This window comes from Ovis aries, chromosome 1 (assembly GCF_016772045.2).
Source record: "Ovis aries strain OAR_USU_Benz2616 breed Rambouillet chromosome 1, ARS-UI_Ramb_v3.0, whole genome shotgun sequence".
Taxonomy (NCBI): domain Eukaryota; kingdom Metazoa; phylum Chordata; class Mammalia; order Artiodactyla; family Bovidae; genus Ovis; species Ovis aries.
The window spans coordinates 122,963,648-122,977,755 of NC_056054.1; the positions used below are offsets into that span (position 1 = coordinate 122,963,648).

Genomic DNA, 14,108 nt, shown 5'->3' on the forward strand with positions numbered 1-14,108 from the left:
TGACCCTGAGATCATTCTAAGTGGGGAGGAGGGGTAAGGGCAAGGACGACCGTGGTCCTGGCAAACTGCTTTATTCCCTGAATTCACTAGTTTAAATGATTTGCAAACCATCCCGGTTTTTTTTTTTAAGATAAACCAGTTGTATGGGTTGAATTTTGTCCAAATTCTTACATTAAAATACTAACCCTAGTACTTTCAAAAGTGACTTGGTTAGACAGAAGGTCTTTTTAGATGTAATCACGTAAATGAGGTTATTGGCATGGGCCCCAATCCAGTATGACTGGTGTCCTTAAATGAAAAGGATATTTAGACACAGGCGGGCACATAGAATGCCACATTAAGATGAAGGTGGGGATTGGGCTGATGCCTCTATATACTAAAGGATCCAAAATTGGCTAGCACCCACCAGAAGCTGGGTGGGAGGCCTGGAACAGATCTTCCTCTTGGTCCTTAGGAGGAACCAATCCTGCTGACACCTTGATCTTGGCCTTCCAGCCTTTAGAACCTCAAGACGACACATTTCTGTCGCTTCATCCATCCAGTTTATGGTACTTTGTTACTGTAGCCCTGGCAAATGAACACACCAGCCAACTACAGTAAGACCCAATGTGATTTCTGGCCCTAGCTGCCTGGGGTTCTCCTCTGAATCACTTCTCCATTCACGCACCTGGGCTGTCCTCCTCGGGCGGCTCATCTCACCTCAAGGATATACACCATAGCCTGCCTCTGGTGAGGCCATCCCAGACTTATCTTAGTTTAATTTGAATATAAGATATCGTAATTGATGACATGTTTCTGAATTTGAGAAACCAAAATAGTGTTGCAGGGAAGAACAAAATCTGACTCCACATTGGATCTGTTTCTTTTACTTTAACCTTTGCTTCCTATGAGGATACTATTTTGTTGTTCACTATGAGGATACTATTTGTTTTTGTTCACTACGAGCATACTATTTATACATAATGGCCTGCCTGGGGGTACCCTGCCCCTCTCCTTTACTATTAAACCAAAGTGTCTTTGTTCAGGATCCTGTCTACCTGTGAATAGCTGCCTATAGGAAGGAAGAAATGAACACATCCCCCCCACCGCCACACCCCCAAGGTTGGCCATTCCAGGAGATACTTGCAAGATTAATAGCCTTTTTACTTCCTCACTTCCTCTCCCTCTCTATTCTATAAAAGAACCTGGCATCCAGAGCCTGATAAGAAGGTTATTTTTGACACATTAGTCTGCCATCTTCTCGGTTTTCTGGTTTTTCAAATAAACTCATGTTTCCTTGGCTCAATATCTTGTCTCTGATTTGCTGGCTTGTTGTGTGGTGAGCGGAGTGAACATGGACTTGGTAACAATAGTTTCCAGCAAAATAAAGGGAATTAAAAGAGTACATACAGCTTGTATTTCCAGCATGGTTACAAATTCCTTATAAAAGGGCCTTATGAAAAATTTGCCATGTGAATACGAGTTTCAACAGAAACTGAGCAGAGACTCTGTTTTTACTTTAGTAATTGCTTACTTTTCTTTGGGTGCTGGGCTTGCTGACAGGTTGTCTCTATTCTTTTGTTGTATGAGAAGCGGAGCTCACTGAAGGCAAGAACTGGATTTTACCAATTGAAAAATGAAGAGTATAGTATAACTTCTAATGATTAAAAACAGAAATAAAACCAAAAATCCCTGGCTTTCATTTCCAGAAACCCAATATCTTGAAAACCTTACAATGCATTTTTTTTTCAAGGCTAAACTCAGAGGCTGACACGTCAGAAGCAGATAGGGAAGAAATGTGAAGTCCTTTTTCTTTTTTAACTTCTGGACAGCTTCTTTCTTTTTCTTTTTTTAAAGGTTTATTTACTTTTTTGCTGTGATAGTCTTTGTTGCTGTGCTCGGGCTCTCTCTAGTTTTGGCAAGCTGAGGTTACTCTTGGTTGAGGTGAACGGGCTTCTCATTGTGGTGGCTTCTCTTGTGGAGCACAGGCTCTAGGACACATGGGCTTCAGTAGTTGTGGCAAATGGTTTAGTTGCTCCACGGCACGTGGGATCTTCCTGGACCAGGGATGGAACCCATGTCTCTTGCATTGCAAGGCCGATTCTTAACCGCTGGACCACCAGGGAAGCCCCAACTTCTGGTTTTATCTCCCTGCTGTCTCCCACCAAGAAGAAAGAACTTCTAGAAGCTTTTAATGTTTTTAGCTCAGGGACCTGAACTGGTGGCACTCTCTCAGAGACACCTGCATTCTAAAAGGGAACCATTTAATCCTATTTCTTTCAGGCTGCTGTAAACAGAATGCCAAAGACTGGGTGGCTTATTGAGACATAATACTTTCACACAGCTCTGGATACTGGGAAGTCCAAGATGAAAGCACCAGCAGATCTGACCTCTCAGGAGGGCCTGCTTCCTGGTTCATAACTGGGTTTTCTTGCTGAGTCCTCCCCAAGGGGTAGAAGGGGTGAGGGAGCTCTCTGGGGCCTCCTTTAAAAGGGTGCTAAGATCTACCTCCTAATACCATCACACTGGGGATTGGATTTCAACACGTGAATTTGCAGAAGGGTGAGGGTGGGGATGGGGTAAAGCGACACAAACACTGAGTTGATAGCATGATAAACTGGCAGAGGTGGCCCTGCAGGCACTAGTGAGAGACACACTTTGGGGAGCACGCAGCCTTTCCAATACTCTGTATGTTCACACCAAAGTCTTCCCTACCCCAGGCAGAAGGAAGGGACAAATGTGTAACCAGATGCCAGTCCTGAGGGCATATTCTAGATAAGAAGCTAAAGATAGACTGGGTTTTGCACTTCATGCCTGGGGCAGGAGGCACTCAGGCCCTGGGTAACTGTGGAATCTGATTCTTAGGATGAGGAACACATGTACACCCATGGCTGATTCATGTCAGTGTATGGCAAAAACCACTACACTATTGTAAAGTAATTAGTCTCCAATTAAAATTTAAAAAAAAATCACAATAGGCTGCTAGCTTCAGGAGTTATCTTTGTATCTCAGAGTTTAGCAGGGATCCCTACGTTCGACAAGTGATCATAAAACTTATTGTTCTGTATTGCTTCCTAGGCACATGTAATCCCAGGGTCTTGACCATAAGCAAAATCATCTCTCCTGTGAAGAAGGCAGATATCCTGTATCACTTAACAAAGCATTTAAAAAAACTGAAGTGTAGTTTATACACAATATCTTAATGGTTTCAGGTGTATAACAGTGTGATCTGATATTTGTATATGTTATGAATTGATCACAACGGAGCCTTTTTTGGGGGAAATTAACTTGAGATTTTGGGGGACTACATTGTAAGTAGATATAAATTTAATTACATTATTCCTCAGACAATACAGGATTCCCGGGTAGTTCAGCTGGTAGAAAATCTGCCTGGAATTCAGGAGACCCTGGTTCGATTCCTGGCAAGGGTTGGGAAGATCCACTGGATAAAGGATAGGCTACCCACACCAGTATTCTTGGGATTCCCTTGTGGCTCAGCTGGTAAAGAATCCACCTGCAATGCAGGAGACCTGGGTTTGATCCCTGGGTTGGGAAGAGTCCCTGGAGAAGGGAAAGGCTACCCACTCCATTATTCTGGCCCGGAGAATTCCATGGACTGTATAGTCATGGGGTTGCTAAGTGCTGGACATGACTTCACTTCACTTCAGATAAGACACATGGGTGACCTGTTCTTGCCAAATATATGAGCATTAGTGATTTAATGTAGAGGAGATAACATATATGTAACGTAACTTACATAACATATATGTAAGTCAGTTTAGGACCAGAAATGACATTTGGCTCAGAAGCACTAAAAGAATTAAAGGTGATCAAAGATGAATGAAAATAGCATTTTAACCTGTCTACACAAGGGGAAGGGAATCTCACATATTGACCCGTAATACATTGTTCATGCAACGGGACACGTTTACCTTTCTTTTTACTTTTTTTCATTATGCCATTAAATTTCTCAACAATCCTGTGAAGTAAGTGATTGCTGCTGCTTAGATGCATCAGTCATGTCCAACTCTGTGCGACTCTATGGACTGCAGCCTGCCAGACTTCTCTGTCAACAGGATTATCCAGGCAAGGGTACTAAGAACGGATTGCCATGGCCTCCTCCAGGGGGGCTTCCTGACCCAGGGATGGAACCCAAGTCTCCTGCATTGCAGGCAGATTCTTTATTGCTGAGCCACCAGGGAAGCCCCAAAGTAGGTTATTATCCCCACTTTATTAATGAAATGGGTTATATGCCCACTTTGCAGACCTGAGAAGCTGAGGTCAAGAATGTGACCAGAGTCACACAGTGGCAGGGGCAACATGCCAGCAGGGTCTTTCCACTCCCAGCTCATGTTTTGAAAGGCATTGTTCCTGAAAGAGGAAGAAAGCAATGGGGAGAGGTGGGGTCAGTCCTATAAAATGTGACGCCCACCATTCATCCAGGGCTGGGGCTGCCCTGACCATGGACTTGACTATTCTGTGGTGTATGTGGGCCCTCATGCCATGAAACAGTAGTCATTCACTGGTCACCCGATTCTGGTGACCCCAAGTTCCCCCAGCCAGCTGCTGAGTCAGCTTGGCCTTCTCCAGCAATTTCCCTCTGGGGAGAGAAAGGCTTGTTCTCCTGCACCAGACCACCCAGGAAGTCTGCCCTTGAACCCCGGGAAGTGTGACCAGACATACCAGTCACCCCCAGAATGGGTAGCTTCTGGAGCTCAAAGGACCAGGCCTGAGAGCCTCTGGACCATAAGGTGCTGCCACCTGGCAAAGCTTTTCTCCATCATCATGACCTCCAGCCATGCTCCAGCTGAACAAAGGACAGGGAGCTGCCAGCTGCAATGTGCGTGATTCACTGCACTTACCTTTTCATCAGAGCCATTTTTCCAGTATTGCACATGATAAGTCCATGAGTTATAAATGTTCCTCATGGTCCACGGTTCAGGTTCATTCTCGATTCTTGGGGCAAAGAAACGCATATGTAAAGAATTAGCAAGTGCTTCTACTTGCATTCTGGGAGGTCCGATAGTGGCTGAGGATGAGAACAAAGCAAAATGACAATCAAAATTCACATGTTAAAAACATCAACATATCAACATTTACTTTTCGTAACTGGGCAGACCAACTGGGCTACTGAAATACTCTGTCCTTGATACACCACTGTGGTGATGTTGACTGATGTGGCTAAGAACAGTTAGATTTTGTTTCTTAAAACAAACAAAAAAAAATCTTTTTACCTTTGCCTTTATTAATCAGGTTTGGTCCTTTTATATTTATTGTGATTTCTGATATATTTGCAATTACTCCAACTACATTACTTTGTGTTTTCTATAAAGACTGCTTTTTTTTGTTTTTAATGGCTCATTCCTCTCCCCTCCTCCCTTTTATTTATTTATTTTTTTGGTTGGGTTGAGTTTTCGTTATTTCCATTGCTGGGTTGGAAGCAAGAGATGGTATTTCTATTTTTAGTGTTTAACCTATATAATTAAACCACTTTCCAACAAATACATTTTCCAACGAAGTCGGAAACTACTCCCCTCTCCCCAAAGCTCTTTTACTAGACATTCACATGATGGGTTCCTTCAACTCATTTGGGTCTCTGGCCAATTGCTGCCACCTCGGAGAGAACTGTCTCACCATGCTATGTAAAGAGCAGCTCCCACCACTGCCTGTCCTGGCATCTTACTTTATTTTCTTTAGAGCCACGGTCACTGTCTGTCATAAAATATGTATCTGTCTATTTATCGTCTGTCTTCCCAACTGGAATGTACATTTCACCGGGGCAGGGGTTTTTGTCTTGTTCACCACTGTAGCTTTAGCACACAGTAGGCGCTGTGGCCTCAGCACATAGTAGGTGCTGGCACACGGAAGGTGCTCAATAAGAACTGTGGAATGAATCATAAATGGCCCCTGGCAATCATGCTGTTTGAGTTATACCTGGTATTCTTGTCTGGCGACTGTTACATTTGGGGGGCTGCGAATAGGCCTGGGTTAGCATTCTACCCTATTTCTACTCTGCTAGAAGCTGAAGACCAGATAAGAACATTCATCATGTTTTACCGAAGCAAGTATAAATAGGTTCCTGTGACATTTTGAAGCACTCTCCCATCATATAAACTTCAAGAGGCAAATATCGGATGCGGGGTTGTCATTGCTGAGAGCCCTGCCACAGAGGAAGCCTGGGTGTGGATTCCTGTGCTGCTTGCTCATCACCCCTGTGACCTTGGAACAAACCGCATATCTACTTATATTTGGCATCAGTTTCTAAAGAGAACTTCCATAAATGGGCCCTAGGATAGGATTTGGAACCAGTCAGGAACTGGTAAGTCTGCTCAGTGCAGGAGCAGAAATCTGTACTATGTTTTTTGCCTTATGCTGATTCTGGCCTGTCTCTCCCACAAACTCCCTTAAGGTCACAGCCCTCCTAGTTATAGCCCCTTTGCTCCTCATCCAAGGCCATCCACTTGGTGGGCACTCAAAGAATTTCTGCCCATGGGCCAACCAAGGGGGAAATAATCAAGGCAGGGTGATGACATTACAATGAGATGAAAACGAAGGGGGCTTACTGTCATCCACAGGACAGAAGGTGATGTTTATCCAGTCTGAACTCTCATCAGCAAATTCAGCCCTGACTCTCAAGGTGTGGTCACCATACTTGGAAAGACTTGAGAAATCGCATTCCGTCGACAAAATACTTGTGCATCTATCCTGGAATTTCTTGTAACTACAAAATCAGAAAAAAAAAAAATCATAAGAATTCTGTTTGGGAAATTAAAACAGAGGGAGTCTTGTTCAAGCTTCAGAAGCAGGAACGAAGGCCCTTGACCTTGCTTCTGACCTGCTTGGACACTGCTTGGATTCCATGACTGCCCATAAGCACAGCTAGTCAGTTTAGTTCAGTCGCTCAGTTGTGTCCGACTGAGGACCTTGGAATTTTTGAGCTTCTGGTGAAAGTGAAAGTCACTCACTTGTGGCCGACTCTGCAACCTCGAGGACTATACAGTCCATGTTATTCTCCAGGCCAGAATACTGGAGTGGGTAGCCGTTCCTTTCTCCAGGGGATCTTCCCAACCCAGGGATCGAACCCAGATCTCCTGCATGGCCGGCGGATTCTTTTCCAGCTGAGCCACCAGGGAGCTCCTGGAGGTCTGGCCAATCACTCCCGGTGGCTGGGAGCCTCAGTCTCAGTCTCTCTGAGGTTGTCATGGCATATGTGCATTTTCTAAACTCTGCTCCATGGGACTGTAATGATCCTTGACGTATCATCAAGACTTTCAAAAATAATCCATCCCATGGTCAAACAATCTGGGGCAAAAACAAGGTGAAACATGAATAGATGTCTCTTCTCAACAGAATTCCTCAGAGCACGTGTCTTTCCAAAAAGGGGTTGCTGCTGCTGCTAAGTCGCTTCAGTCGTGTCCGACTCTGTGTGATCCCATAGACAGCAGCCCACCAGGCTGCCCTGTCCCTGGGATTCTCCAGGCAGGAACACTGGAGTGGGTTGCCATTTCCTTCTCCAACGCATGAAGGTGAAAAGTGAAAGTGAAGTCACTCAGTCGTGTCTGACTCTCAGCGACCCCATGGATTGTATCCTACCAGGCTCCTCTGTCCATGGGATTTTCCAGGCAAGAGTACTGGAGTGGGTTGCCACTGCCTTCTCCAAAAAGGGGTTGAGTATTCAACATATTTGACCGAGAAAGCGTCCCTTTTTGATTATGTATCTCTGAAAGTTGTGGGGCATAGTTTGTGAAATGTTGATATACACATATTAGCCAAAATAGGTATATAACAATGATTTCAAATAATGCCCTATATGTGACTATGGCTCAATCATGCTGGAAAAATTATTTAAAAAACAACCTCACTGACCTCAGATCTCCAGGCCAACACCCAGAGGGAGGGTGGCAGAAACATGGCGTGGAAGGAAAGGGATGTAACTTAACCTCATAATAGCCTCAGGAACTATAATCAGTGCCACCTGATGTAAGGAAATCCAGGATCTTGTCTTACAAAAAGTAAGAATTTTGTCTGATTGGCACCTTCCTGTCTTGGTGCCAAAACAATCTAGCTGCTCTCAGAGGTGACAGTGAAGATGATAAAAATAATAACCACCAACATTTGTCAAGCATGCAGGTGTCCAACAGTGTGCTATTTCAACAGTATTACCTCACTGAATTTTCACAGGAGGGCAGAAATGACATCACCCTTATTCTACAGACAAGGCACAGGGGTGGGAAGTCTAGAAACTCGCTCATGGAACTCAGGTCTGCTTGACTTCAGAGTGCCACCTGCACACTCCACCCGACTCTTAGGAGGCAGAGATAGTTGGGCTTACTGTCTGCTTTTTTTACTGTCTTTTCACTACATAGGCCACAAACACTTTTTCAATCAATGAACTTTTTATGGCTGCTTAACATCCCATCATTGGGAAAATCCAGGGGTCATTCATTGAAGGGGCTTTTCCCACATGTGGCCATTTCTTCCATACATTTAAACTAATGCATCAATTGAGCGGAACACAGTCTTTCAACAGTTATTTTGCAGCGACTTCCCTTTCATTAGGTTATTTTTTAATAGTATCTACACATATTTTTCTTTCCATTAAGTAGTTAATATGATCTGTTCCCTGTATTTACACCTGGTTGTTTTAGATGTTTCCATATTAAAATCACCAGTGCAGTCTCTAAAGCCCCACCCTTGGCCACCCCTATGCAATGCACACAGACAATGAGAGTTTGTGCTGTGTGACCACTCAGGCTGAATTTTAATCAAATGTTTTCTAGAGCCATAGAAGGGTAAACACATTTTTCAGGGTCAAATTTCTTCCACACCCAGCGTATGTTTTGTTTTCCCCAGCAGAGGCCCGGCTTGGTCTGCACCTCTATGCTCAGGAGACTGGAATCCAGGTTTCACTCTTAGCTATTGGCAGCTCTCATCTAAAAGACAAACATCTAAAACCAAACACTTCTACTCCGATGGCAAAGAAACAAAGAACAGAACAATAAGAAATACACTACAGGGAGAGAGAGAGACAGAGAGGAAAGTTAATTTTCCACAACAAAACCCCCAGAGCTATCAAGACAGAGTGGAGAAAACACAGAGATAAAACTAACCAATCAAAGCTAGAAAATGCACAGCAGGAGAAAAAAATGAAGTCTCCGGCTGACCCGTCTTAGGTCCTTGGGGAGACTGACAGGACTGGAACATGGACTGAAATGCCAGGACAGCATCACAGGTGAGCCTGCCAAACCTCGGTGCTGTGCTGCAGCGATGCAAACGGTCACCCTTGCTCTCATGAAGCACACTGTGACATATCGAGGGGCGGAAGGCATTACGGAGCACAGAGACACTATCAGCTCAGGCAGTTCAGTTCAGTCGCTCAGTCGTGTCCGACTCCTTGCAACCCCATGAATCGCAGCACGCCAGGCCTCCCTGTCCATCACCATCTCCCGGAGTTCACTCAGACTCAAGTCCATCGAGTCAGTGATGCCACCCAGCCATCTCATGCTCGGTCGTCCCCTTCTCCTCTTGCCCCCAATCCCTCCCAGCATCAGAGTCTTTTCCAATGAGTCAACTCTTTGCATGAGGTGGCCAAAGTACTAGAGCTTCAGCTTTAGCATCATTCCTTCCAAAGAAATCCCAGGGCTGATCTCCTTCAGAATGGACTGGTTGGATCTCCTTGCAGTCCAAGGGACTCTCAAGAGTCTTCTCCAACACCACAGTTCAAAAGCATCAGTTCTTAGGTGCTCAGCCTTCTTCACAGTCCAACTCTCACATTCATAAATGACCACTGGAAAAACCATAGCCTTGACTAGACGGACCTTTGTTGGCAAAGTAATATCTCTGCTAGAGACACTGTGGCAGACCTTAAAAACTGGTGAATGTGGATATAGGCTATTTGGAAGTTTTCTGCATTACACTTGATATTTTGAAATGATTTGTTACTTGCGAATTATTTTGAACTAAAAAGTTAAAAAAAAAGTGTAAACAAAGGTGATCTTATTTATCTTTCTCCTTCTTCTCTGACTCAGCAAGCTCTGGATATGGTGGTAAAACGAGGAGTGTAGGATCAAAGCCCCCGAGACTCGCATCTCTCCCGGCTCACAGAGGGTGTGTCTGCACCCCCTCCCGGCTCACGGAGGGCAAGTATCTGCCTTTGTCCGTTTCTGAGCCACACGGGAAGCAGGTGTGCGGCTCACTGCCCTTTGCCCTCCTGTTGCTGTTTTGCACCCGACACAGAGATGCGTCACCTGTAGCCCAGCTTGTGACATATGGTGGCAGGCCCAACACAAGGAGAAACTGACAGGAAGGGCAGGTCCTGGGAGCTTGGTGCATCACTGAGGTCACACTCACCCTTCCTTCTTAAGCCTCTGCTGTCTTCAGAGGAGACAGCTTTCAACAGTCAGCAGCTCTCTTACAATTCAGTTTCGGAACACAACTCAGAGTAGCTGAGCACCCACTATGCAAATGATCTGTACCCCCCAGCACTGAGGTATGCAGTTTATAACCTAGGCGGGTGGGTGGTAAGCTAGCAAGGGGCTTCCTGCCTGCTTCGCATACCTCGGTTTTCTTGGATAGCTCCCACTTACAAACTGTTGACTTCGAGCAATATTACTCTGAGCCTCCTTGGTGGCTCAGATGATAAAGAATCTGCCTACAATGTAGGCGACCTGGGTTCAATCCCTGGGTCAGGAAGATCCACTGGAGAAGGGAATGGTTACTCACTCCAGTATTCTTGCCTGGAGAATTCCATGGACAGAGGAGCCTGGTGGGCTACAGTCCATGGAGTGGCATAGAGTTGTTCACAGCTAAGCAACTAACACTCTCATTTTCAGCAATACTACTCTAATAACTGGAAGGTGGTCTCATCATTGGCATGTTTCTCTTAAAAAAACATCAACAGTGACAAGCCTGATAAGTTCACATTGCAGCAAGCTGCCTTGGTGGCTGATGACACCCATGATCTATAGGCTAAAATGTCTGTCACACCACGAACCATCACAAGAAACAGGAGAAAGGATTTTACTGTCTGTTTTCAGGGAACAGAGCTTTCACAAGAATTCTGGGACAGAATGAAAAAGGCCAGGGGAAAGGCTCTCCCTGGGCTGTTACGGTCTCTTGGGTGACAGCAGTCAGGCTCTCTCCTTGGTCCAGCCCAGTGACCAGCCCTGCCAAGGCCACCATCCTTTGGTGCCCTCCTGCCAACAGCGGCCCAGACTTGCCTTTGGTACTGAGCTGTGAACGTCAGATTCCCCTTGGGAAAAGCAGGTGACTCCCATCGTAGAATATTCTTGAAATTAACTGAATTCATTCTGACATTTTCAGGAGGTGGAATCATTCCTAATGCTGTAAACATAAAGGGAAAAAAGTTGGCAACTCTCTTTCTCAAAATAGTTGTCCAAGAAAATAACCATGTCCAATACTCAGGTCATGTACTCTGTGGCTCAAAGTCTTCACATGGGCTTGTGGGAGAGGGAGACACACATTAGCGGTGCTAAGGAGTCTGGACTGTATTTGAAGAGAAGAAATTGCTAAGGGGAGAAGGACAGCAATAGAGACGTGGGGATGGATGAGGGTGACCTGGCATTTGGGTGGTGGTAGAAAGGTGTGAGGGCTTTCCAAGTGGCTCAGCGGTAAGGAATCTGCCTGCCAACGTAGGAAATGTGGGTTTGATCCCTGGGTCGAGAAGATCCCCTGGAGAAAGAAATGGCAATCCACTCCTGCATTCTTGCCTGGGAAATCCCATGGACAGAAGGAGCCTGGTGGGCTACAGTCCATGGGGTCGCCAGAGAGTAGGCCATGACTGAGTGACTGAAACAACAACAGAAAGGTGTGAGGGGGTAGATTTTAAATCTATTTCCAGATGTATAAACTTTAGACTTCCTGATACGCTCGGTGTGAAGCAGATGTTAATATCCACTCCCTGCTTAAGCACCTTATGCTCTGACTGGGGCTGGGGGTGGAAATCAAACAACACTAAATATTCACTGGAAGGACTGTTGCTGAAGCTGAAGTTCCAATACTTTGGCCACCTGATGCGAAGAACTGACTCATTGGAAAAGACCATGATGCTGGGAAAGATTGAAGACAGGAGGAGAAGGGGACGACAGAGGATGAGATGGTTGGATGGCATCACTGACTCAATGGACATGAGTTTGAGCAAACTCCAGGAGACAGCAAAGAGAAGCCTGGCCTGCTGCAGTCCATGGGGTCGCAAAGAGTCAGACACAACTGAACAAAAACAACAATTTTAGGATTTGCATTAGGTTTGAGATACCGAAGGATACATAAGTAGGAATGTCAGAGACAGCTGGATGAATAAGCCAGCTGTAGGCACAGAGCGTAGATTTGAGCTAGAGATAGAAATAGTTGTTAAACTTTTTAACAGAAAATGCCAAACATACACAGAAATACAGAGAAGAGTGTAATAACTGACACCGGACCATCACCCAACTAGCACCAACAGACAGAAATTTGAAAGTCATGAGTCCATGTTGTCCAGTGGCTAAGCTGTGTCCAACTCTTCTGCAACCCCATGGACTGTAGCCCACGAGGCTCCTTCTAACCATGGGATTTCCCAGGAAAGATTACTGGAGTGGGTTGCCATTTACTACTCCAGGGGATCTTCCCTGACCAGGGATCGAACCTACATCTCCTGCATTGGTAAGATAGATTCTTTACCACCAAGCTACCAGGGAAGCCCAGTGTTACGTGTTAGTCCCTCCACAGTGTTAGACTCCTTGGGACCCCGTGGACTGCAGCTGGCCAGGCTCCTTTGTCCCTGGAATTCTCCAGGTAAGAATACTGGAGTGGGTTGCAATTTCATTCTCCAGGGGATCTTCCCCACCCAGGGATTGAACCTGGATCTCCTGCATTACAGGCAGATTCTTTACCATCTGAGCCACCAGGGAAGCCCAGAGCTGGTATTTAATGCCAGAGTTCTGTTGGCAGCCCCCAGAGGGGTAGTGTAGGAGAAAGAGAGAACAGAGCTGGGTATAAACTTGGCTGATAGAGGTGGAGAATCCCAGGGACAAACAGCCTGATATAGGTGGGAGGGAAACCGCAGAATGAGAGATCCATCAGAAAGGAAGGAGGGATCCATACTGTTATTTGAACCTGGGGAGACAGTTTAGAGGACTGCCCTGTAGCCCAAGTGGTAAAGAACCTGCCTGCGATGCAGGAGACCAGGGTTCAATCCCTGGGTCGGGAAGATCCCCTGGAGGAGGGAATGGCAACCCACTCCAGTATTCTTACCTGGAGAATCCCATGAACCTCTAGAGAAGCCTGGCGGGCCCCAGGGGTTCATGGGGTCGCAAAGAGTCGGACACGACTGAGTGACTAACACACACACACACACACACACACACACACAGAGGCAGTTTGGAGCAGGACAGGAAAGGTTTCACTGGATTTAGAACTCAGAAGCACACACACACACACACACACACACAGGCAGTTTGGAGCAGGACAGGAAAGGTTTCACTGGATTTAGAACTCAGAAGCACACACACACACACACACACACACACACACACACACACACACACACACACACACACACACACACACACACACACACAGGCAGTTTGGAGCAGGACAGGAAAGGTTTCACTGGATTTAGAACTCAGAAGCCCTAGAGCTGTAGGGGTTGAGGGGCAGAATTCAGACCTTGGCGTGCTGGGCCTAATGGCCCGCCCAGGAACTTAAGTCACTTTGCGCCTCTGGGGTGCGCTAGGGGGAGGGCGGGGGGGGTCGTCTTTGGGGGGTCAACGCTGCCCGGCGTCGTTGCCACGCCTCCCGCTTCCCGAGCGCGCTTCCTCCAGTCGGGACGCAGCGACACAGGCATCAGGGTCCCAGCGCGGGCAGCCCCGGCGGTCGAGCCGACGCCCCGGAAGCTACCCAGCGTCCCCTCCCCGCAGACCCCTCACCTGACATCAGGAGGCAGCCGCCCAGCCAGCTCCGGAGGCTGCGCGCCATAGTCGCGCCGGGAGCCCAGGAGGGCGCTCAAGAGGGGAGCCCCGCAGACAGCCGCCGGGCACCGGGGCACACCCCCCAACCTCTTACGCCGGGGTCGCACGTACGCGCGCCCGCCTGCCAGCTCCGAGGCTGCTTCCGGGAACCGGGGGCGGGGC

The 14,108-nt window shown here is 46.6% G+C and overlaps 1 protein-coding gene across 1 annotated transcript in view; it reads right to left on the bottom strand.

Moving 5' to 3' along the window:
* IL10RB (interleukin 10 receptor subunit beta) overlaps window positions 1-14,040 on the bottom strand; it is a 30,715-nt gene extending 16,675 nt beyond the window's left edge. Inside the window, exons 1-4 of the mRNA XM_015092371.4 lie at window positions 13,905-14,040; window positions 11,199-11,322; window positions 6,543-6,700; window positions 4,842-5,008 (exon numbers count right to left, since the gene is read on the bottom strand). Coding sequence (XP_014947857.2) covers window positions 4,842-5,008; window positions 6,543-6,700; window positions 11,199-11,322; window positions 13,905-13,953 — 498 coding nt within the window. The 5' untranslated portion in view covers window positions 13,954-14,040. The remainder of the gene's footprint in view (window positions 1-4,841; window positions 5,009-6,542; window positions 6,701-11,198; window positions 11,323-13,904) is intronic.
* Between the last annotated feature and the right edge of the window lie 68 nt (window positions 14,041-14,108).